The sequence below is a fragment of the Zonotrichia leucophrys genome, chromosome Z, assembly GCF_028769735.1.
Source record: "Zonotrichia leucophrys gambelii isolate GWCS_2022_RI chromosome Z, RI_Zleu_2.0, whole genome shotgun sequence".
Lineage (NCBI taxonomy): Eukaryota > Metazoa > Chordata > Aves > Passeriformes > Passerellidae > Zonotrichia > Zonotrichia leucophrys.
The window spans coordinates 37,092,263-37,119,184 of NC_088200.1; the positions used below are offsets into that span (position 1 = coordinate 37,092,263).

At 35.1% G+C, this 26,922-nt stretch overlaps 1 protein-coding gene across 5 annotated transcripts in view; it reads right to left on the bottom strand.

The window, feature by feature from the left end:
• Positions 1–26,922, bottom strand: part of FCHO2 (FCH and mu domain containing endocytic adaptor 2) — an 86,132-nt gene that overhangs the window by 12,223 nt on the left and 46,987 nt on the right. Inside the window, exons 12-22 of one of the 5 annotated variants that reach the window (XM_064735133.1) lie at positions 19,683–19,740; positions 17,017–17,192; positions 16,421–16,432; positions 15,993–16,017; positions 15,271–15,313; positions 14,257–14,351; positions 9,855–9,958; positions 6,904–7,033; positions 5,303–5,362; positions 1,500–1,611; positions 753–908 (exon numbers count right to left, since the gene is read on the bottom strand). In XM_064735133.1, coding sequence (XP_064591203.1) covers positions 753–908; positions 1,500–1,611; positions 5,303–5,362; positions 6,904–7,033; positions 9,855–9,958; positions 14,257–14,351; positions 15,271–15,313; positions 15,993–16,017; positions 16,421–16,432; positions 17,017–17,192; positions 19,683–19,740 — 971 coding nt within the window. Of the gene's footprint in view, positions 1–752; positions 909–1,499; positions 1,612–5,302; positions 5,363–6,903; positions 7,034–9,854; positions 9,959–10,557; positions 11,068–14,256; positions 14,352–15,270; positions 15,314–15,992; positions 16,018–16,420; positions 16,436–17,016; positions 17,193–19,682; positions 19,741–26,922 lie in introns of all 5 variants that reach the window. The other 4 variants (XM_064735132.1, XM_064735131.1, XM_064735134.1 and 1 more) reach the window with 4 other exon arrangements.

Sequence of the window (26,922 nt, forward strand, 5' to 3'; positions counted from 1 at the left end):
TAAACTTAATTTTGTATTAATTATTCATTACATTAAGTATGAACTAACAAAAGGAAATTAAACAGAAAAAAATACATGCATATGGTTTGATTTATTATTTTAGTAATTAAAAAAGTACAGCATTAAAAAACATTTAGCTTAGTGTTGAAGTAATTTCTCCAATAAATGAAATAGAAGCTACTCAATTTAAGTGGTTTTCTGCTAAAAATTCCAGCTTTTCTATTTTTTTAGGAATCAATATCTCCAAGTGCAATTTCAACAATTATCCTACTCGATCAGCAACCTTTTTTTTCTACAAATTCTTCCAAGCATGTTGCTACACATCTGAGAGACAGTTATGTCAAGAATCTGATTAATGTAATGATTCAGCTTTAAAATACACTAGTAGATGGCAAATGAGATTACACGAATTTCCTACTACTTGTTTTCCATTTAAGCCTACTATTTCATAATTAAGTTTTACTATTATTACTACTGTGTAAAGAAATTATTTATTAAATGCATATGAAAACACAGATACATTTACAAATTATTTCTTATGGCTCCTGTTACACTCAGCACAAATTTTAATTCCAGTAGTCATTGATATTTTTAATAGTGGCAGTGGAGAGAGAGAACTAAGCTGAACAAGATTAATTCAGAAAATTAAATTACATGTAATTCAATCAACCAGGCTGCAAAGAATTCTGATTTACATACAAAACAATTCCACAAATTATGTAGCTTACAATTATGTTAAAAAAATAAGAAACCTGTATACAAGTTGTGCATTTGGAAGAATCTGCTCTAGTTTGCTAGTGTTTTTCACCCTGAAGCAGAGCACAGCAGGAGATGGGTTGCTGGTGAATACTTTAATAATCCCACTTGGGAATGATATTGTCATATCACCAGTAATCTTCACAATACATCTAGAAAAGAATAAAAAATCAGCTTCATTGCATCAGCTCATTTACTGCCTAATTTTAAAGCAAACACTGTAATTTCATGATCTTATGAACCAAATTTAAAACAGAAAATCAATCTCAAATGAGGCCAATGTGACTAGTACTGCCACTTTCAGCTTGGAAGTAAGATGAAATAAGAAATAAAAAGATTTAACTGCTTAAGCATACAGTAGTCTTGGATATTTTTCAAGCTTTGAAAACATGACAATATGGCTCTGCCTAGGCAAGGCCTAAGCAGCATAGCAATGGATGTCACAGGGAAGGAAGTGCTTTCAGCTGCACAAAATTACATGTAATACCTACCTGACAATGATAAAAATCCTTGTCATTCTCTGTGCTGTCACTGAACACATTTGTGTAAAGCAGGTATATATGAACTCCTGGCAGGACCCAGGCCATTACAGAGCAATAAGCCCCATTCATACCCAGGGAAAAAAACCCCTTTTAATTCCCCTTCTAATGCATACTCATTCCCCTCCCCCAGTACGAAAACAGACCCATTGTCTTTTCTCATTGTAACTCAATACATTCAACACAACTCATTATTTAACTAACTTTGTGGGATCTGCTCCTTTAAAGTAGGCGTTAACAGATTCAGTAAGAGCTACTGCAACAGGCAAGGTGTCCTGGTTTCCAAGGCTGACGGGGCTGGGACCACGTGAAACACCTAGAATACATACAGTGTATAAATTTAATTTTCAAAAAGCTTAGTAGATTTCAGAATGGTTGACTACATCTGTAATTTTCACAAGAGTTTACACCAACATCACAGTCTCAACGGAGGTATCACTTGTAAAGTGTGTAGAAATAGATAAACATAGTACAGTACAATAGCACCACCAAAATGCTGCTCAGCAGCATAAGAACACAGGTATGACTATTGGTATGACATTATGTAAACAGACAGAAAGAAATACATGAGATAGAGGAACACAGCATTAAAATGGCTACTGGTGGGGGTGAAGTCAACAGACCCAAAGCAAATTGACCAGAATGCTTTTAAAAAAAGATCCCTTACTGTATGCTTTTTTATATGGAAAAATGCATGATAAAATGGTGACAGAAATACAAAGAATTCTCTTACAGTAAAAATGAACTTAAATGCAAATTCATCAATATTACCCCACATAACTGAAAGGTTTAACATTCTTTTAACATTTTCAGCCAACAAACATTGCAATTCCCAAGCAGAAATTGTTGGAGAAGTCTTCACTTGTTGCTTGTGCCAACACAACACAATTCCAATATACAGCTATATCAACCAAGACCTCATTTGAAGGCTTTTTGAAATGTGCATATACAGTTGATGAAACAGGTTTTCATGGGATTTCATTTTTCACAAATTTTCTACATGTGTATGGAATATGAAAGACAATAGTGGAAGTTTCTTTTTTTTTCTTAGTGCAGCAGTGTAGTAGATAGCTTCTTATGTTTTTTGTACCATGAAAAAATGGTCTGTATCACATAATATTACCTATCACAAGGGAGGCACAGTCTTTATCTTTTCATAAGCAAATTGAAAAATTTCTCTTTCATACCACAAAGGAGAGACAAAATGCTTCTGTATAATATTGCCCATGGCAAATTAAACCTACTTACTCTAAGTGGCTGTCCTTTTTGAGCTCTTTCAGAAGTAAAAAGAAAGTTGGGACCTTGCTCTTCACAGAGCACCTAATATCTCATATTAGACCTTAAATTAAGAGACAAGTGAATGAAGTAGTGACAGAAAGACAACCAAAGACAGGAGCTAGTCTAATTCTGCTACCTCATACCTCTCTCTCCATTATAATTTCTCACATAAGGTAGTAAAATGTTCAGAGTGCTTCTCAGTGCCATAAAAACAGTTGTGCACCACTTAGGCCTCCTTAGATCCAAAAGATATAGTCTAAAATGTTGAAAATCAGAAATTCTTAAACAAACTAATTAGTATGATTCTGGCTAAAACCCACTGATTTATTCTTTTTTTCAGCAGGTTGTTTTTCTGTATTCTTTCAGACAATACATGGATCAAGATTCTGAAGTTTTTTCTGTCCCTGAAAACTACCAATAAACTACCAATAAAAAGCTGTGATTCTCAATAGTCTCAGGAATCCAGAAACCATTATTTCAAGAGGCAAATATATGATAAAATTATGAACTGTCAATTACTTGAAATTCTGTTTGGTGAAATACTGAACTCCAGAATTATTCTTCACTAAAACTAAAGTGTACCTTCAATGAATGTGTCACTACAGTTGCTGAGCTGTTTTAATGTCTTTTTCTGCCAATTCACTAAGGAACAACAAACAATTGTAGAGCAAAAGGACTACCTTGTATACAGGTATATCAATTATTTTAAAATCTTTTACTTAATGGCCTTACGTACATTTTTATAGCAATATTTCAAAAATTATGCAGAATAATGCAAACACATTCTTTATATTCATATTGATAAAAGACAAACACTGTTTGCTTGACTGAAAAGTGAAATTTATTAGAATAAATAAAATGCTTTTAACTTTTTTTCAGGGAACACCAAAGCAAATATATATGTATATACATTTCTCTGAAACTTATTTGGGGAACCAGAAATGAGATCACTTCTCTCTTCCTTACTCTGCTCCCACTGTTCATCACCTTTTGACTCAAAAATCTATGCATTCTCTAGAAACCAATAAACTGAAAAATAAATAAATTACTATTCATTCAACAAGGCCCAGTGCTGGGTCCTGCCCTTGGGTCACAGCAAGCCCAGGCAGTGCCACAGGCTGGGGCAGAGTGGCTGCAAAGCTGCCCCAGGAAAAGGCCCTGGGGGTGCTGGTGACAGCAGCTGAGCATGAGCCAGCAGTGCCCAGGTGGCCAAGAAGGCCAATGGCATCCTGGCCTGTGCCAGCAATGGTGCGGCAGCAGGAGCAGGGCAGGGATTGTTCCCCTGTACTCAGCACTGGTGAGGCCACACCTTGAGTACTGTGTCCAGTTTTGGGCGCCTCAATTCAAGGAAGACATTTTAGTGCTGGAGCACATCCAGAGAAGGGGAATGGAGCAAGGCAAGTGTCTAGAGAGTAAGTCATATGAGAAACAGCTAAATGAGCTCAGTATGTTATGCCTGGACAAAAGGAGTGATAAGGGGGAGCCTTATCACTCTCTCTACAATTGCCTGAAAAAGGGTGTAAAAAGGTAGGGGACAGTCTCTTCTCCCAGGCAATCAGCAACTGGAGAAGTCAAAATGGCCTCAAGCTGTGCCAGGGGAAATCCAGGCTGGATAACAGCAAGAATTTATTCACTTAGCATAGGCTACCAGGGAGGTGGTGGAGTCATGATCCCTGGAGGTGTTCAAGAAATGACTGGAGTGCTTAGTGCTTTTGTTTAATTGACAAGGTAGTGATCATTCAATGACTATACTTGATGATCTTGGCAGTCTTTTCCCATCCTTCATGATTCTGTCATTTTATCATATGAAAAAAACATAACTGCTTGTCCTGATGCTGAAAGTCAGCAGTTTTGAAAGTCAACAGTTTTGTTGCCTTGCTGCTGACAGTACAATTCTTTGCAGCAACATTCAGCTTCAGTGTTTTCTACACATGTTGTGAGGTCTCAGACAGAAGGGAAGTGACAGAGATGCATGAAGGTATCCTAACTTCATCTCAGACTGCAGCCCAGATCAAGGCTCCAGGTCTATCACCTTTGGTATTGATGGCAAACCTGGCTTAAATGCCCTGCTACCTGTCTCAGCCTGATCACCACTACTAGCTCCTGAGCTGCGCTGACACAAGAACTAGTAACAACCATGCAAACGATTGCATTGACACTTTCAAAGTGCAGACCAAAACTGCAGAACAAAAGACTCCATCACTGGTCATTAAAAGGACAGCTAAATAAAGCTGATAAAATGGTTTTAGTTCAGTTTAGGAACAAAGATCCAGACAGTTTTAATACTGGCAAAAGAGCTGTCATGAAAATAAAATTTATTGAAAAAGTACAGTCTTTATTATGTCTGCCTTCTAAGATCCATATTATATGTAAATATAGAAACATTCTCTTAACACGTGTTAGGAGAATTAGGATTGTCAAAGTAAAAATATATTCACTTTACTTGAAAGGAAGTAGTAATGACAAACTGAAGAACTGAGGCCAAATTTCAGCTTGTTTATGGAACAGGGAACTGGATAGACAGAAGATAGCATTATATAAAAGTGTTTACATCACGTTTTGGTCATTTCAGCAACACAGAAATGTTATGTACTTGAGATGTCAAGCAACTTGTATGTGCCAGATACCAGAAATATCTGGAGAGACTTGTTTCAAAAGAAATACAATTTTATTAGATGTAGTATATTAGGATGATTAGTTAAGACATAAATGTGCTTTGAGTACAATACCTGGCAGTGTCTCACAAAGCTTTTCAATTGCAGGAAGATTTCGAATCAAAAGATCATCGTCTATTACAGTTAAATGAAACAAAACATTGCAAGAAAACAAAATATTTCAAGCAAAAATAGATGCTAAAAATTAACATAAAAATATTTTGCAAATTAAATTTAGGCAAAAGCATAAAAGAAGCACTAAATTATGCATGCCTTAAAGTTCACTCGGAAGAAGATAATCAGTCAATTCTCCATTATTCAGAACAAATTGGGTAAGGGGAACACTGGATTGTGCAAAAGTGAAAAGAATACAGAATGTATTGCAAGCTATATTCTCATGCCCCAAAGTACTTCAGCTTTTTGTACTGCCCTTCCCATTTTCCCAGGACTATTTAATTCATACAGTCAGTGCAGATGGAACTGGCCTTATCTATTTTTCTTAGGCCAGAATAATAACCAGATCAAGCTTCACTGTCAGCACACACCTTACCTCCTGCCTCACTTCATGATTTCACTCTGCCACTGTTTCCAACAACACTCATACATATCTCCCCAGAGCTGGGGGATATTGACGCTCTTGCCACCAACTTTTGGTTCCTCAACACCAGAGCTCAGACCTGAGGATGTGAGCCTGGATAGACTCTGGCAACCAAAATATTAGTTGTGTTTCTGCAATGCTTCTCAGCATTTGTGAAATTGGTGGATACTGAACTGTAAGAGCTAAGGTTGGGCAGAACTTAGTAGCCTTGCTTCTGCACAGGGTGGAAATGACTCCACTGCAGAACTCCCACTAGGTGCTGCACAGATGCTTTTCAGAGCTGCTAAGCCTGAGTGAGGAATCCTTGGCATCAATAACATTTGCAGATAACTAAATGATAAGCTGATAACTTGATTTAACTTGTGTCTAATGGTGTAACTGTGTTCAGAAGTTAAACAGTTCAATACTGCTAAATAAACAAGTTTAAATGTCTTAAGCCCTGCCCTTCCCAAACTAACAAAAACCCCCAACTAACTAAAAAAGCCCCAATATCTCCTTTAGATCTATGATAATCAAATATCAAACTGAACTTTTCCTTTAAAAACAAGAGAAAACCTTCTGAAATTAGGGACAACACATGAAGACTTTCCTTTCCGTCTTGATCTTTGTTTAATTGTTTGTTTTGCTTTCACTGCTTAGCTTATATTCTTAACTAACTTGCAGAAAAACAAGCATTAGAACATACAAGAACTCAGTTCTGTGAACATTTGTATTCATTCAGATTTTTCAGTATCCCTAAGTATTTCTGCACCTATACAATAACATCTTCTGAACAAATATATGATAACATGTTGCACTTAATGGCTATACAAGCATACCAAATAAGAATTCATGGAATGTTAATTGTGAATAATATTTCCCTAAAGAACATGCCATAACTGGGTCTATGGTCTAATCTCATTTAATCTACTTTCCTGTGTCTCAGTGTCATTTAGAAGCAGACATTGCAAAGAATGCCTGAAGCCCTGGACTTGCATATGAAAGAACTAACTACAATAAATGTTTCTTGCAGCAGGTGCAGCCTAGTGGCTGAGTTGTCCTATTTCTCCAGTAAGATAAAATGGTTAATTAAACTTACCAACTGTAGGTGTGTTTGCTGCACTGAGAGAAGCAGAAGAAGATATAGAAGAAATGCTCTCTGCGCGTGCCAAAGGAGCTGCTGGAGGTGGACTTGAGTTAGCAATCAGTGGAGGGCTGAATGGCCTAGGCTGAACAGAAAAGATCACAAGAATATAATACAAAGTGGTTTTAAAGACATGAACAAAATATTGTAAACAGAAAAGTTCTTATTTCATGCTCCAATCAATTTTATAATGTTTCTCAACATAGTTTCTTTAATGTTTTATCCACTCTAGTTTTTCATGTAAAACAGAGAACCCGCATTTTCCATTGGAGTAAATACCATTATTTCATATATTATAGGCTTTTTTTGATAGAGTAGTCAAGACTATTATACTGGATTATGCAATAGCCTGTCAATAATAATAACAGAACACAGTATCAGAAACTAAGACTACAGAGCTGTGTGTGTGGAAACATAGATTTGGAGAGCTGAAGCAGAGCTACTAATAAATTGGAAGTGAGAGCAGCAGAGGGCAATTTAAATAGTTGGGACTGGAGTATACAGGACCAAGAGAGGAACAGGCTGTAGGACAAGGGTTTTTTCAGCCCTGAGAACAGAAGCCTAAGAAGATTTATTAGCAGGCTCCTGCTAGGTAAAAAGGGGCACACAAAGAAGTCAGAGTCAGGCTCTTCCAAGAGATGCAAGAGCTACAGCAAAGAAATGTCAGCCAGACTTTGGGAAAAAGTCCTTCTTGAAACCTTTTTGGTAAAATCCTGAGACAGGCTGCCAGATTGGCAGACTGTAAAATCTCCCATTCTGGAAATTTTCAAAACTCAGCATGGTCCTGAGCAACCTGATACAATTTTGAAGTCAGCACTTTTTTGAGCAGGCTGGCCTAGAGAACTTAAAAGTCTCTTCCATTCTAAATCTCTAGATGGTTTCAGGATACACTTAACTGTTAAGGTATTTAACTAGTGATCACACTGGGGTTAACCTATCTGAAAGGGACTGAAACCCCTGAAGCATCATTTTGCAGGATAACTGTAGAATCACAGATGAAAAGGGGCTAATGTGTATGTCTGAAACACTGATAGCTGCATGACTATGGAACCAACCAAGGATTGTTGGTAATAACAGATAAACTGTTGATAATGACCAAGGGCTGTTGATACTGATCAAGGACTGTTGGTAATAACCAAGGATTGCTGGTACTAATAGACAAGGCCGGCTGGTAATAACCACAGATCATTGTTAATAAGCAAGGAGTGTTGGCATCAACTGATGACGTCTGCTGATAATAACCAAAGACTGTTGGTAAAAACAAAGTGAAAAAGAACAAGATGTGGATGGAGAGGGCGCAATGCAGCGGTAGGCAGCACTTTTCTGTGAAATCTTGCTCTAGCTCCTGCAGATAAGTACAAGTGCAGGAATGAGGCAGAGAAACGAGTATGGACTGGGGTGGACAAGACTACCCGGGACCCCCAAAGCCCTCTGACTGAATTCCAGAAAGGTCTGAAAGAATGAACTGTGCATGATGACTAAATTGCATAGAAAACAAGAAACGTAGCTCCAGGGTACGGAAAACTGGTACTCCCAACACACTTAGGTGATCCATCCAGCATACTCCATCAGCTGAACTGACACTAGAACCAGGACTGGTGATATCTCTCTCTTTCTCTTCCTGTTTATTTCATATGTTCCTTTCTCTTCCTCTTTTATTCTACCTCTTTATCCAGAACCCACTGTCATGCACATATATAGTAGGTCAGGGACTAGCATACCAATTTCTATGTCAAGTGCATAATTTAATAATAAAGCTTTGTGAGTTTTATGGACCCTTTGAGTTTAGTCATTCCTTTTGACCCCTAGCATTTGTGAATCTTGGGTGTTTCCTTTCCCCTAAGGGCAGGATGTCACAGTAACTTTTTCCCCCCATTTTATTGCACTTCTTGGCTTTGATAGAGACTATGAGAATTGCAAAGGGAGTCAACATACAATGAAGACAACTGACAACCTTCTACTTGTATCCAGATAATAGTAAATTTCAAAAGCAAGAGTATAAAATGAATGTAGCTTTGTTCAGGATCATACTTTATAGTAGAACAGATAAATGACATGAAGAACAGATTCCTTGGGCTAAGAGCAATTACTACAATTCTGCATTGGAAAGAGAAAAGAATTTCAAAATGAACTCTGTTCTGATCCTACAGAAAAGCAAAACAGTTTTAAAATATTCTCTCAGTTTTGTCAAAGCATAAGATGAGAATTTTGTTTGTACCAAGAATATGGTGAAAATATCTTCTGACCTTGAAAGACAGTAAGAGGATTTTACCACAGGAACATTTTTCCTAGTCAGGAAGTCAAGTGAAACCTGCAGAATACTAATATTTACAGAGGAAATAAGGCATGGCCTAGTCTGATAGGCTGTTTGGTTATTTGCATTCTTTAGCACATTGCTTATAGGCAGGGGAACCCACATTGCAGGTACATGCAGACAGTATGCAACCTCTCACTATCCTTATGGGCAACTGCTGTGATCTACCACCTCCCTTCTCCACAAACCAGCACCAAGTGCAAGGAGAAGTCACAACAGGGCTACTTCTGTCAACATACAATTGAAAAAACCCCACTCATTTCCCAGAGCTTTGGTGATATCCCTAAATCAAGGGAGGTTTGTTAATAACTTCAATAGTATTTTGTTTTTCATTATCAAATTACCGATTTGTTCAATTAAAAACATTCAGCTGATGCAAAAATTATGGTTTGGACCTTAGTACTTGTGTTAATAATTATCTGTTGTAATGAGATAGTTATCATAAACTATTACCATGCCTATTAGGCAATGTTGAAAACCTGTGATTCCTTGAACATTGGCTATAAAGTAATTCCACAGTAACAGAGTAAATGAATGGTGTATCTGAAATCAAGTCAAAATGGCAAATAAAAAAATAATAATCAATACGTACTATTTCATTAATCCCACTAAGTTTCCCGGTAGACAGCTTTGGTCGTGAAGCAGGCCTTGGTGGGGGTACAATGGTGCCCACAGAAAGAGGAGTGGTGGGCCTTGCTGAAATAAAGCAAAGTTAAGAAAATATTAGAAATATCACGCTGAACATAAATAGTTATGTACTGGAGTAGAATATCTAGAAGTGATGTTTGTACTAGAGGTTCCTATTGTACAAATGCCATGTTTACCAAAAATCATAAGTGCTTTTAAAATAGTGCCATGTGATACCCTGAAAATTGCATCTAAAAAAAGCATCATGGGCTTTCTCAATTCTCTCAAGTGATTTTATACCAACCACTCTTGGAAGCTTGTATGTAAAAAGAATTGTTTTTGCAAACGCAGTTGCTTAATCTTTGAGATCTCATTACTGTCTGACATCCCACAAAAATACATTCCCATTTCTAGAAAAGCAACACTGCATAGTTAAGAAAAAGCAATGCTTTTAAATGAATAATTTGCATTTTCTTCTGATTTCAAGCTGAATATTTACTTCACTGTCCCAACTGGTATTAACAAGCAGTTTAGTATATTCTAAGTAAGAAGATGAGTTAATTTTAGCATCACTAGAGCAGTAATAAAAAAAGAAAAAATGAGTCCAAAGCTTGCTTTTTGGAGTCAGTTATTAGCAAAGAGCAGTACAGAATGCATGCTTTGCATACCCTTATTTGTATGAGCACAAGAAGACACTAAACTATAGTCCAGTAGTGCTGAAGATGATGCAGAAGATATTTCAGTAGCAGTGCCAGTTTCTTCAATGAATAATTGTTCATGGCATATAAAGTTATTGAAAAGGTCGCTTTGATCCTCAGAAGCACAGCTGTTGGAAGAATTCCCAAGCAAAGCAGAAGAGGCAAGGCAGGCATTTTCAGTTTTAAAATGCAATCTTTGGGGCTCCTTCTTGTCTGTGCTTGTGTGTCTAATTGTAAGAAGTTCATCAGCAAAGGAAATCCACTGACTCTGAGACCGTGAAAAACAGGATAAAGTACTGGTACTCCCTGATGGCGCTGCTGTAACACCAGATTTGCACAAAGGGCTAATGGTAAAGCCTGGTGAGGATGGGCTTGTAGACCCAGAATCTGTCTGGTGTCCAAGCAAAGACTGAGATATTCTACACCCAGGCAAATCAGTGGTAGATGATGAGGAGCTTCTATTGTGCTCTGTTAGGGTAGCTGAAGGAAAAGGGAAGAATTGAAACTAGGACCAACAATGAAAAGATAAGATTTTCAATATTCAAAAAAGTATTCAATATCCACTACACAAGGACTACCAGCCAGCATGAAAAATAACTGCTCTACTGAAGTAACAACTCACAAATAGAAGAAGGAAAAAAGCCAGTCACATATCATATGTACTTAATTCATACTGCCAACAATGTCCCTTTCCATTTTTTAGTACATGAAAAGAAATTACTGTGTATGTCTCCACTTAAGGCTCTATTTCTCACAACTTTCCTTATTCTTTTGACTTCCTACCTGTTGTGATTTAATTTTTCTCATCTTTGTCTTTTCTTTCTTGCATCCTACTCCACTTTTGGTTCCTCTCCACAGCTTTCTGCTTTTAATTTCCTTCCTTATTTAATCAAACCTATCCTGCTCATTCCAAAGACTTTGATCCTCTTAGTCCTAGTATTTGTCATAGAAGGTCCAACGGATTTGGCTTTCAGGTGAATGAATGAAGACAATGGAGCCACAAGAATCAGTCTGATAGTTAATCTATCAATCTGTGAGTAACAATATGGATGAGGCATCATCCACCTCAGTTTTTTTCCCCCTCTCTCATCCTCTAATCTTATGACTGCTGAAAAAAGGAGTTTCCCACAAGTATTCCCTGCATATGCTGTTGCCTGTTGCTCTAGATGACAATAGAAGCAGAAAATGCAAGGTTAGTCAATTCTCATCATCTTGCAGATTGGCAGAACTAGGAGCAACAGAAGTGATAACCAAAATAAAAAAAGAAACATATTTGAAAGTTCAGATCAAAAGTACAGTTTTCCTTACTACAGTGGTCCTTTCGCCATAAAAAAATACATTCTTCAAGTCCACCTAACATTAGGAATTTTAACACACCTTTCCCTTTCAAGCAGATATTTTAACTATCATTCAAAAGCTTTAAAATACTACTAAAAATCCTATTTAAAAACAATGTGGATATGTTAACAACAATTTAAAAAATACATATGGATGAAAATAAGGAGGATAACTAATAGAAGCATTTTTTAAATATCAAGAACTAGCTAAAAAATGTCTGTTGTGTTTGTTCAAGATAACAAAGTTAGCTTAAACTTATAATAAAGTGGGATTATTCATGGATGACCAAAGATTACTTCTGTGTTGCATAAACCACTGTCTGCTCAAATACCAAGGTAGTTTAAGAGTTCAATGATTAACATGGTTATAAAACAATAGTTAAACAAATGTTTAAACCATAAGAGACATATACTGTATTCCACACAACTAATGTATGTAATTTAAGTTTGAGATTTTTAAAAACTTAAAGCACCAGCTTACTACTAACCTTCAAGGTGAAGATAAAACATTGATTTTGAAGAAAATGCCATCTGATAAATATTTTTTTAAAAACTTTAAAAACTTACTTGCAAGTTAGCAAGCATTAGAACTCAATTTAAACAGCATGACTTACATTGATCCAATTTATTTTTTTACCCCAAATGTATTAGAAATTTGTTATACTTTGGCACACGTACTTTCTATTTAATTCTACAGATTATTTCACAAATGTAAATATCTTAGTTAACTTCTAGAACAACAGTGCTTGAAAGAATTATTTATCAGATAAAGTTTGCCAAGGCACAGATGTATCTAGGGTAGATGACTAGGGTAGATGACTCCCTGTCAGATAGAGGTACAGAGGATATTATGGATCTCTGTCATTACACATCAGCCAGAGACTACTTTCTCCACAATTCTGCTGTCAGGAGGAACTGTATGATGACTTGCTAACCTGTTTTCACTTCTCATCCAGGCATGGCAATAAACACCTGAATACAGCTACAACCACCAGTACAACAAGTTCAGTATCCTCTGCCTTTCTCTGCAGACTCCAACACAAGACCAAAGTTATCAAAACAGAGTATTTTAGGAAAGCACCAATTTTTTTCAGAGAATTCCAGTAATGTATCTCTCTCTAGAATTTATTCTTACATGTGAATCCACCACACACATGGTGGATTCACTTACCAATACTACTGACTGATTATGTAAGTCAGGATGAGAGTGTTATAACGAATTCTGTAAGCCAGATTTATTAAAACTGTAACCTTTAAGGAACATCAATTTGTTGTTAAAGACTAAGTTCTTAAAATCTGAAGTGTTACAAAGCAATGTTGATTGCTGCTAAAAGAACATTACTTAAGCCGAAAAATAACACCAGTTTTTCAGAATTCTCCTACTGATACATGTAATCTTCCTTATTGTTCTTCAATCAGCATGATTATGCACAGAAGGAAACTACTAGAAAGCCATAATGAACAAGGAAGTGAGGACTATTTTTGGAATACAAGTACTTAGTTAAAAAAAATCAGCAAATGCACTTCCTTTCTCAGGTGTGTGGGAGGAGGAAAGCGTCTACATTAAGAAAAAATTAACATGTTTGAGTAAAGATACATAGTAGGCAGACTGATAAGACGTATGGAACTATTTTTCGCAAAGACCAGGTTTCAGGAAAGCTTCCCAACTTGTCATACCAACACGAATATCCTGCAACCCAAAATTCCCAAGCAACATGAGCTCTCTCCCTCCACCTCCCATATGCCACACACCATCCCTGCAATATCCCTGATTTCAGGATCTCAGCTTAATTCATGTCTCAGTCCTGTCATTTTTATCCATCTCCCCTTGGATTATGCTTTCACCACTCCTAACAGAATCATGCCTTCCTACAGGAAACAAGTTCCTCACAGCAAAGCTCTGCAATACCTTTGTACTACATAGCCCAGCCAACTTTCCTGGAAAGAAGAAATCCATCCCAATTCATTGTGCAAGCTCAGCTTGTCTCACAGTTGCTGCAACAACCACCTTTTAATCTCCCAGCCTTACCAGCTGAAAAAAAAACTGATTACATTCTAGATGGTGAGCAATTATTCAGTAAGTATGAGAAGGCAATAAAAAAGGCAGGAACAAAACAGAATTTTCTTGAAGTGTCTAGTACTCCCTCTTCCTTCTTGCTCTCTAGTTTGAAAGCCTTAAATGCTGCCTTCTCAGTCATGTAATACTTGTAAGACAGTATACTGCTTTATAAAATTCTATCATTTATGCATCAAAGCACACCCCTTTGCAGTAACTGAAAAACCACAACATCCACAAATATAGTGAACACCATCTCTACCATGAATATTTTACCTGAGGAAGATGAGGATGCCAAAGAAGCTGAAGAGGAAGATTCAAGAGAAGTGCTGAAAAGTGGATCCCATGCCAGGAAGTCACTGTTCCCCTTTCTATATTAAAAGTTAAAATTGGAATAGAAATTAAAGATTTATGCATTCATAAAAATCACAAACTCCACTAGTAGTTTGATAATATAATAATTATAATAATTACAGAACATTTTGGCTTCAAAGGGATCTTTAAAAATTCTTTTCCAACCATGCTGACATCCACTAGACCAGGTTGTTTAAAGTCTCTTCCATACTGGCCTTGAACATTTCCAGAGACAGGGCATCCAGAACTTCCCTGGGCAACCTGTTTCCACATATCACCAGATTTCACAGTAAAGAACTTCCTCCATATATTTACTATAATACTACTCTCAGTTTAAAGCTACTCCTCCTAGTCCTATCACTACATAGTTCTTGTAAAAAGTCCCTCAAGAATATGATAAAAACTTCTGACAAATTAGTCTATATTAGCCTTTGCATCTAAAAAGAAAAGAAGTAATCAAAATTTGCAGGTCAAAGAACTGATTTACACATAAGGAGACTGTCTCAGCCAAAACTTTGGTGAAAATTTGTGTGGACATACTCCATAATGTCAGTTAAATAACTGCAATTTTTGAGACCTACATCTTCAAATTCATTCATTTCAGCATATATACACATAAGCAATGTATGCAGATCAGTGTAAATTTGTGTTTTGCAATCTTAAACACCGTAGCATGGAAGACTAAGTCTGTCTTATTTAAAAACATTGTGTAGCTATATAATTATAAATACCAATTGAGATTAATCACAATAAATCAAATGTATTAGAAGGGGTAAACAAATGAACGGAAATATCCATTGATACGCATAGGCTTATAATGCAATAGATGTACAACTTAAGATAGGACTCAGCTGTCATTTCCAGTTTCTGAGTTTAGAAAAATAAGAACAAATTCCTGCAAAACAGCACTTGATAGAATTTAAAATTTTAACTTACTCAGTAGTTGGAGCAGAAAATTTTGATTTTGTTAACTCTTCACCTAAAAAAAGGATACCATACTATCACTAAAAGCGTGAAACATAAAAATTTCATTTTCATTATAAAAAGATATTTAACATTCATGTTGGCAGTTCAAACAAATTACTATCAAAATGGAAAAAAGAAAATGTATGATTTCTCATAACTTAAGTTTCCTTAACTATGAGAAGACTACATAGATCACTGCACTTCATAAGGAAATGTTGTTTGCTTGAAACTTCCTCCTTGAATTATACAGTTTAGAACAATGTTCTTCAGCAAATCTGGTCTAGTTCCCCATTGACAAAAAAAAACCAAAACCCCCCAACCCTGAGTAATAGAAGCTAATGCTCTATCCTCTATGTCAGTATTTTATATCATAAACATGGTGTGCTTTGCTGGTTTGTGGATCATCCTAAACTTGAACAGGTGGAAGGGTTTCAGGAACTGGCACAGGAGTTTTTCTTATGGGGCAACCCCTTTGGCATCTGGATGTGTTCCTCATTACTGTCAGACAGGTCCTCACAACAGGGAACAGCAAAGTACATAGATAAGGAATAGTTATATAAAACTAACAAGAGAAGCATTTTGTTCCATTTAAAATATAGATATTTAAGAAGTTTATGTTTCCAACAATTAAAAAAAAGTTTTTGTTTTCATTCTATGTTAAAAAACTAACAGACTAAAAGATTCACACTTACTGGATGAATTTTGATTCATTTGTGCCTGAAACAGGAAAAAAAATAGGAATAAGTTATTCTACTGTGAAATAAACCACTGAACAGCTGAAGAGTTCTTATTTCCACTCAACTTCTTATGTGATATTTTATTTTCAGTGCCAGGTAAAAATATCACGAGCTTGCGGAAGACCATGGAACAAGAGCCTGGACAGAGCAACCAGGCAGCATACCAGTTTGAAAATGCAGGAGTAAATATTGTAGAGCTGACAAAATGAGCAGCATTTTAAAATCTCTTTAGTGTTTGGGGCAGAGAATTAAACAGCCCATGTATCTATCACATGGTACAGATGAAACCAAACACTCCTCATGTTTTCCCAACAAGTCCCCTGACACACTACACTTACTTAGTTTTAACTACAAATGCAAATAAAAAGCCGTTCTCTACTTACAGGACTGTGCCTCTGCTTTCAAAATGTAGTGAGGGAAAAAAGAGAAAAATTATTATTTTAATATGTTATGCACACTATTTTCCTTAAAATCAGAACCAGTCTCACTCTGATCTGAATACTGTACTAGCATACCCTAATATTATTTATCATTTGGTGGTATAAAGGATTATTCCATGAACTGGCAGGATAAATCAGTAAAGCTGCACTGCAAATGTTACATGTATCCTCATTATATGACCTGTTTTAAAAGACTTGTATGTTATTGAAAACTAATTTTCAAATTACGTTAAAAGCCATGCTCAGCTAACACTAAGATGTAATTGAATGTCTCATGGTGGCACAAGCACAAACACAAGAACTGAGCACTCTAAAGTCTCAAAGGAGACTTTAAATATGAGAAAAGTACTTAATGTTATATTGCAATATAAAAGTGCAATCTATATATATTGGAATAAGAAATGTACCAAAAATGACCTAGTGCACAAGAAAAAAGAATTACTGAACCTAGAAAAATTCTGAACATTATAATATATGTTTACACTACTGTTTCTTTGCCACTTTTCTATATGTAAAAATACAAGGAACAAAATACTTACAGATATTGCTGGAGAAAGAGTGATGTTTCCTATGGATACTTTTAATTCATCCAAAGAAGGCATAGTGTACTGAGAGCTGTTATTTGGCTGGACAGGTTTTATTTCTACATGGAATCTCCTAGGTTCATCATCTTCAGAGTCAGACTCACTGGATGAATAGAAATGGTTCTCCTTGGTATGTTTGCCTCAGTTAAGGTAGAAATACCTCAAAGTCATCTGCTTAATCTACTTTATAATTCTGATCCATGAAATGCTGATATTAAGTGATCTCTTAGCGCATTTACATATATCCACAGTCCAAAATGCACAATTCAGAGTTAAAATTTAGGGGTTTATTCCATTTAACTTCAGAATGATGATTCTGTTCAAAAAAACATGGTGTCATATAACTGAAGAATGGCAGTATCTGTCATATAAATGAATAACTGCATATTTGAAGGCATAAGGTTAAATTTAAGATTCTAAAGCAGCAACACTTCTACATGTAAAATTGTAGTTTGCAAGACTCCAACAGGGTTTCTAAGGGATGTATGAAAAATCTAGAAGTCTTTTAAATCAAATGAAGAAAAGCCTACGTTTTTTAATAAGCAGTGAAATGCCCATGGTAGCTGTACCTAGCATAAACAGTGAAGGAAAGAGCAGGAGCCACTGTTATTTGTTCCTCTTACAGAGTAGCACTAAAAATGTTTTTAGTAAGGATGCCAGTTAAACAGAAGACTGCACAGTAAACTGAACAATGTCAGCTGCTTAAAGTACTGTCATCTTTGGATAGAAAGAAATCACAATGACATCTCAGACCTCAAAGTAAGGAAAATGAACACCACTTTATTTGCACAGGAGCTGCACTGAAGTAAAGCTCTGAAAGGCCCAAGCTAAGTCTTAAAACCTGCAATTTTTTTTTACAAGAAAAATTTGAAAATTTCCATCTACAGAAACACAAAGTTTTGTACCACCTGGAAGAAGTGTACGTATTCTCTAAGTCACTTTTGTTATTTTCACCTGAAAATACGAGAGACTTTTGCATTAAATTCCTTCAAACTATTCCATAACAAAGTTTTAAACCTAACATTCCAAATCCCTTTCAGCTGAAAGGATCTGAAAGTTGTGGTGAGGAAAAAGCCAAGTATTTTTATTTTACACCTCTCTTGCTTCAAAATGAAGCATTTATAGAAAAGGTTTCAAAGAAAAGTAATTCTAATTTCATCAACATATTTCTTGTCTTGAACATTATCACCGACCTTCAAGATTAACTTCCTATGAATAAGACAGTTCTTGTAAAGTGTTTGGCCTATACAGATTTAAGTCACACTTATTATGATTGACTGTCATTATAATAAAACAATGTCCTCCAACAAATTATCTCATGAGATCCCAGTCACAAAAAAAATTTCTAGAGGCTAAGGGAGGAAAAGAGAAAGTGAGCTGATAAATTCCTGAAGCTGGTCAAGATTTTCAGCAGCTGAAGTACTACCTTATGAGGGACTGCAAATCATGGATATTTTTCATAGAATGTATGCCTTTTCTTTTGTTTCACAAGCAGATATAATAAAAAATAAGATGTCCAAATGAATAAGCATGAATGTTGTTCACTTATCATGATAAGCATGAATGCTGTTAACTTATCTCTCACTTTCAGAAATACATGCAAAACATGAAACAATCCTCTTAGAGCTGGATAAAAATCTGTCATTTTTATATCAATTTTTTAAACAGAAGATTACATCAACGGCTTTTATTCTTACAGGACTCTTCCATGTGGATATTAGAGGAATATTCTGCAAAGCTGATGAAAACAAAGAAATTATGATGATGACCTGGCCACTGTAATGAGCTGTTAACTACTTAAACATTTTTGCAATTTAAGGTAATGGTACAGCCCAAATTCACCTTTTATCTGAAGTACCCAGAAAAATTCAGTGAATACATTTCCAAAAATTAGCTATCTTGTCAACATACTAAGCTTGCTTAGATCTATGGTAACTATTCCCAGCTCTTAAGTAGAACTTTCCTCTGTGGTGGTAGGAAAAAAAGTGGACAAGAATTTTTCTCCAAAGCAACAGGGGAATGGCAAAGAAAAATCTTCAGCCTCAATAAAGGTGACTCAGAACAAAATCTGCTCTGTATATGAAAGCAATAAAGCTTTCAATATGAAGTTATTAAAAACACTGTAAAAGCTAAAAGCACCAATTGGAAACAGCATGTAGTGTAACGACTTCATTAAGTAACAGAAATTCTATTTCTATACTGCTCTAGTGCTACAAAAAAAACCACAAGGGTGCAGGTATAGAACAGATAACCATTCAATTTGCTTTAAAAAATTTGCAAACTTTATAAACTCTCTGAGAGCTTTTCATGGAGAGAGATCTGCGTGGAATTTTGGATCTGCAACGGATCTGGCAATTTTTTTGCTTTTCATTTTTACTGTCCTTTTGAAGTTCCCAAGAGATCAGATCAGATCAGATCAGATCTAATCTAATCTTTAACATTTGCACACAAACATCCAAGAAAAAACTGGGCTCATTTTACAAAAACTATGAGTGTAAGAATACAAGGTTGCAACATAGGCATAAATGTCATTCATCTTCCTAAACTTTTTAGTCAGTACTTCCTCTTTCCAAAGAATTGTAATAGCATCAAATAACTTGGAGCAATAATAGTAAAAAGGATATCTTGTGTTGCTTCTGGTTTAATGCTGTATCCTTCATCATCTACGTCAGGAAAGTTCTAAAAACAACAACAAAAATTATGCTATTGATAAATAACTAAAAAAACCCAAGTTATTCTTACATCAGACCGAATTCTACATCATTGACAAATTAAAGCTGCAACAACTCATGACAGTGATTTTTATTCAACATTATAACAATTATCTGAAGTTATGATCTGTCATTCAGAAGCTGTGTGACAAGGTATCTCACCACAAAATGTAACAAAACAAGCTCTAAATTTCCTGAGAAAACTTTGAAGGGCAAGTTTGAAGGGCATCTGCTTTAAATAACCAATCACTACTTAATTACTAATTACTCATTAATTATTAATCAATTACTTTATCAAAAAGGACAGAAATCAATATTATTTTAGCTTTAGTATTGAGTTAAATTAGGTTATAATCCTCTTGGCTCCAGAAGAATTTCCCAATTTTTACTGCTTTCAGCTAAGACACAAGGTGTTCTGATAGTGCAGAGGCAAAACCTTCCTAAGTACTAGTCAATATTTAAGTATGCTAGCCAAAGCGCTGCTTGCAATTCCACTTCCCCTAGCAAGGGCAGCATGCCTGCACTGTTACTTCAGAAAAGAATATCCACATCACAGGTGCTCAGAATTTTATTCCCAAGTTTTCCTTTACAAATTTCCAACACTATCCTGAATCTTCAAAGCCAATAAGCATCCGGGAACTTAAGTTCTGTATGTCTGTTCTTGTGGGCAATTAAACATAAATTGACAAGAATGATGTTAAAATAATTTAGAATGCTCAGCTAAGCATATATTTTCATTAAAATAACTTTGGGACAGAGAGGAACAAGTCTCCAAGTTAATCTAAATTTTAAAAATGCACAAAACCCCTGCATCATGTGTTACATATACAGGAAAAATGTGGATATGTAGATACTTTCCCCACTCAGAACCAAAATAATCCACTCACAACTTTGTATGCACAGGCATTGTATGTGAACTGCTTAATGTCTCAGTAAGTTTATCACAAAAAACCGCAAACAAGGTGTCTTCAAAATGCAGTGATTTCAGTAGTTACTAATATGCTATAAAAAATTAGAATATGTATACATATAAAAGTAATTTATTCTAGCGTAGCATCAGTATATTTTATCAGAAAACAGGTACTGGGAACCAATTTGACCAACAGATATGTATACACAGTACGGCCAAAAACATAATCTGTTAGAAGTCAAGAGATACAACAAAATGACTTATGCTGGTGATTTCAAGTGGACAAGAAAGGAACCTCATGACTTCAGATAAAATTTGAAGCCAAGTTTAAAGAGAATGTCTCTGAACAGCTTTGGAAGTATAGAACACGAACATTTAAATGATTCAAATGTAGTTATCCTTCTGTATCTTTTACAGGTATCACAAATGGGATGTCTGATAATTCACTAAGAGAAAGTCTCTTCTGTACAGTTCCCTAAATTTAGCACTTCTGAAATAAATGGAAATTACACATAGCTCAAACTTTCTGCTAAGAAAAGTATAAGAAATACAGTCCTGTACAGATGTAAGACACACCAAATTAAATATCACATCAAAATAAATAAATAAATACACCAACAAAAAAGTAATAACAGTACAATCACACGGTCCAATACTTTAGCTCTACTTGCTCAGATCAAGGTTCTTAGCTACGCTTGACCTCAAGCTGACCTTGTTTATATACCAAAAACCACTAATGAAACTTGACATCAAAGTAAACAGAACAAAACCCTATAGCTACAGAGTAAGTTTATTTTCTTGTAATATTACAAATTCTGAATTCTGAAATTAATTTATTTGTCACACCAGGTGATTTTCCATAGATCAAGGACATTCATGGTCAAGACGAATTGAAAATCAATAAAAATCTTTAAATACACAACAATTAATTTTTCTTAAAACTGGGCCATATATGTACAGGATATGATTACTGGGCTGACACAGCATGCACAATGTAGCTGGCAAAACTCACTGTTTTGATATTAAACTATGAGAGAACTTAAGTTTGTAGAAGATATTTTCATTGTATTATTTTTAATTTACTGAATAATCTCTAGGATTAAGAAAGAACCGAAATCTTAAAATATTTAACTTTCTTTCTTAATACTTTAATGACAATTATTTCTGATCTTGATAATGTACTTGAATCATCTATTCCTGAGAAATAGCCCTTCAGCATGCAGTCTGTTTTCACAACTTCATGTATATAACAGAGATGAATACCGTACAGCTTAAGTTCCGAACACAGGAGAAGAAAATTCCTTCCTTCTCTTTCAGCTAGTCTATGCTACCACTTCTTTTCAAACTCTGTGCAGAAAACCAGAAAACTTAATTTGTAGTTTTTTCCTATATTTGAAATTTAAATACATAGATTTAAATAATTTCAAACATCTCACATGAAACAGCATATACACACATAAATAATATGCCTTGTATTTCCAGCCTTGTCAGCAATTTAGATTGATTGGATCTTGTGCCAATTTATGATCATTAACACTTGCTTTAATTAACTAGATACTGAATTTATATTTTTGTATAAACCAATGCAAAAAATGGGTGGAATAGATACTTGAAACACCTTTGCATAGACAAAGGCAGATTATGTCTGATTACAAAAAGATACTTAACAATCTTACAAGTTGACTATTATTTCAAAATACTGTTCTTAATATTTTGAATGGTTGAACTGATGAATATGCTTTCTGAAATACCAACATTTCATTTGCAAATTTACATTTACTAACAGGAATAGATAACACAGCAACCTGAGAGAGACACATACTCATGAATCTGATGTTAATGAGGCATTTACATTTATTTGTCTAATGTTTACCCCCTTTTCTACACTCCTACAATTACAGAACTACATATTATGTCATGAATAACAGTGTATCTTAAATATCAGGCACACAACACAGGTAAAATCTGATTTGCCTACCATGCTGATCAGAGTTTAAGTTCACAACCTACATATATAATTTTTGAACTTCAACACACAAAGATGATGATCTTTGCAAACGTCATCCTTTGGGAAAAGTTATTATTAATAAAATGGGGATGGAGGTCTGCTTTAGCCTCTTACACAAATATGTGCAGTGTTCTTTACAGTCAAAAAGCTCCCAACTACCTCATTATGCATGTGAACTGAACTCTGCAAAGCAACTAGAAAGAAAGCAACTGCAAAAGCAACTGCACCTGGTGGACTTCCAGGAAGCATTTCTGAGGTTCTGTTAAGCAACTAAACATGTAGCTGTAAAAGCCAGTTTTCCCTGTGTTTGCAGATGTAATGCATTAATTGTGATCTTATATAGCTTTAAACATACACCAGAAAATTAGGTCATATACCTTTGTCTTTGCTGTGGCATATTCTACAATCTTTATGGGGTTAATACATTTTCAAAGAAATAAAACATCAGGCCTTGATAAATAAAATTAAATTTCCTGTGTAAGAAGCTTGAGGACCAAGCATTCTATTAATGAAACACATTTTTCAGCTTTGGTGAATAATTTATTTCAGTTTCCTTGCTCTGTCCCATCTGTCATTTAAAGTGATTGAAGAAGCCACACCATTACCATGTCATTAGTGTCTCTGGGCTACATACAGAGGACAGGGGACTAAAGGGCTAAATGATGTAGCTAGACTACAGAGCACTGTGGTCTAGCTACATCATTTAGCCCTTTGCAACACTAGCACTGCTGACAGGCTGGTCACCAGTCCAGAAGCAAAGAACCTCCACCATGCCCCAGTTTGATTTCTTTATATTTTCTCTTCTCCTGGGATAACTACAGTGGTTATGAGAACTCTTTATTAAGTTTTCTTGAGGGTATGCTTCAAGATGCAATATAGCTGAACAGCTCACTCTATTTTTTTTCTGCAAGAACTCAACTGGCATCCTGTAATCCGGATGAGGACTCAAAGTAAGCAGCTGAAGCACATAGGCTGGAACAAGAGAACAAAAAGGCTCTCCACTTCTGACATATTTGAGGTGTAAATTTGACTCTGACATATACTTAGGTTAAGACAGAGGCATAATATTGGCCTCCTCTCCTTAGGGTGCCTATTAACCCAAAAGACACAGAAGAAGAGAGCAGACAGTTTCTCCTATTGTTAGAAATGCAGAAAGAAAGAAAAATGGGAATTCAAAGTGCCCCTTTCTTGTGTTGTGACAGAAAGCCTTTTCCTCAATAGCAACTATTTGAAAAATGCCAGAACAAAATGCTGTAAAATGCAAATAAAAAAAATACTTGAATTTCAATTAATATTAGATTACACTTGTGTTCCACTTTTCAGAAACTGATGGTTCCAAATTCAACCAGTCCCCAAAAATAAAAAAATGGTCTATAATTCTATATAATCTCACATATTAAGAGGTTAGTGAAAAGTTTTGGATGCCTTGATATGTGCTTGCATTTCAGTTTCCCATGGAAAAAAAACCTTTCAGCATTATGTTCTGTACATCCGTGACTCTCTTCTTAATTACTTTTGAACTTACTGGACAATTTCAAATGGATTTGACAGAAAGAACAGAGAACTCAAAGATAATTACATTACTACAGTATTCATGAAAATAGGCAGTGAAGTACAAGAAGGAGATCAGCAAGCATCCTAACCAAGGGAAGGGTTGCAATTCCAATTCAGATCTTACTGGACACAAGTGGAACATTGTAAATGTTTTCCTGAAATAAAAGCTTTTATAGAGCTCATATCTTCCTAGAGAACATCTCTAGAGACATGGCAAACTCATGGGAAACAAGACATTTCAGCCTTTAGAAAAATGTTCTAAGGCAAAACCCCCATACAAAGTCAGTCTTCTATCTCTTTCAAGAGACACTTTCTACTACAGACTTTCCACTTTTCTCAATTATCAAGGTTTAGCTTAATGGAAGTTACACTATAGACTGACATATAAAAAACTCAAGAATTTTAAATCTCATGAGATACTGTCACCTATATTTAAACAGAGAGTGCTTATTGAAGCAGTCAGCTTTTTCAACAAATACCAGCTCTCAGTTCACAGCTGCCTACTGTGAGCACACGAAAACTTCTTACAGCCATTACAAAAAAATACTTACTGGAATGAATGTCTTATTAATTTATTTTCCAGTATATATAATCTGGCAGCCACAAAAAGGATGAGCATAAGCGTATCTGTCTCACCACATATAAACGTGACAGGATTTTGGGACAAAAGACATTTTTGACCCATCTCACCATTTTGCTCTTGGAAACAGAACAGAAGCTTGATAGACTGTGTTACACATTTTGCACTAGTGAGAAGGCCTTCATGGCATTGACTACATAGTAGGTTCAAAGATCCACAGTAGCCCTCAGAACTGGTAGATAATATACAGATATCAGTTCTTGCTACATCCTTAACTTGAAAATTTGCAGTATTTTTACATTGGTCTTTATATATAATTGAAGACTGGTTATCTCTTACATTCCTTTCACACAATTAAAATTTTTGACAAATAAACAAAAGCCACCTTTTAAAAAATGACCACGTTAATTATCATATATATGCCAGAGAGGCTTTCTGTGAGTGATCAAAACTGACAAAATAATAACTGGGACATCTTAAGCTGAATTTTCTGAAGTCTATTCCTCAGTATTTCTTAGCAATCAAACACAAATTAATATTGTTTTAATCTTTTTTGTTTAATAATAATTTTCCAAGTTAATTTGCTTGAAATGCATTATTTGTTGCAAATATCCATACAAAACAAATCTTCCCAGAGATGATAGAGACTGTTCAAAGCATTTAGATTAGGTTTGAAAAATTAAACAGAAAGGAAACCCATGAGTAAAAGCCAGGAAAAATTAAAAGTATTTGAAATGAGACCTTTCAGAGGAGGACTCCAACCTTAAAACATAAAAGCATTTTGGACTGCTTGTTTGTTAGGGATGAAATGAATCTCTGTAATTTTTTCACTACAATTAAAATAATGACTTCTGCTTTTAAAGCATTCAATCACTATACAGAATACTACTGTGGCTTGAAAAAAACAAGCAGAAATCACAGACCAAATTTTAAATTCCAAATGCAAACATAAAAAAACCAAACCAAAAGTATCAACAATTAACCTAGATGATCATATGGTATGCCTCATGTAGCCAGACAGAATGCCAAACCAATTTATACTTGAATTTTTTGAACTAATTGTTTTCCAAACACATGGAGACAAAATAAGCATAGAAAATAAACACTGCAAGTCAAATCCAGTTGTGGTTCACTCCAATGACTTAACCTGAACTGTCAAATGATTTTATTTCCATGAGAAGTCTGAAAATTATAAGGATACTTCTATTGTTACTTTCTTTTAAATGCACCCAAGGAAAGAAACTTACTGTAATTCAAGATGACTGCACAATATAAAGTAACTGTCTTGGCAAGAACTACACATCTGCTCTTACACATACAGTTCTGTTATGTGGCAAAACTTAATTTTCCAAAACTATCCATTTAGAAGGATAGTTTTACTAGATAAACATATAAACAAATTTTAATATTAGGTACTAAAACCTCCTAGTTACCAAATAAAAATCAAAAAATTCACAAAATAAGTGAACTTGTAAACTTAAATTGTGTAATATAATTTGCACCTAAATGAATTAATGAAAAATAAATAAGCCTACAGAAAATCAATTAGATTGCTCTGTAAATTTTTCCTGAACATAGCTACAGTTATATATTATATATATATATATAACTCTGTTATATGTTAATTCAAGAGAACATATGTGTTTGCATAAAAAGAAAAAACTAAATTAAGGAAATGAAAATCATTAACATATTTAACTTAATTTCAAACTGCCACTTACCTGAATTGACTAAAAAAAATTGTAAGGCATATCACAGATCTAACAGTAATGAAAACTAGACCATTAATAGAGTGCATCTAGAAATGCTGCATTTACAGTCATATTTTAAACAGTATATTCCTACACTCTATCGCCAGTGGTAAAGCAAAACCCAGTCAATATTAGAAGGACTTCTCAAAAGAAACAGTAGTAAGCAGAGGAATATGACAACACAAAGTTGAGTCCACAATAAACTACATCTTTTTTCTTTCTTAGAATCTATTAGCCAAGGAATTCAGACTATTAGCTGAAAAATAAAGTAACATATACTTGCAGTGAAAACACCTTGCTTAAAACCTAATATTATTAGGAAACAAAAATGTATTACTGACACTTGT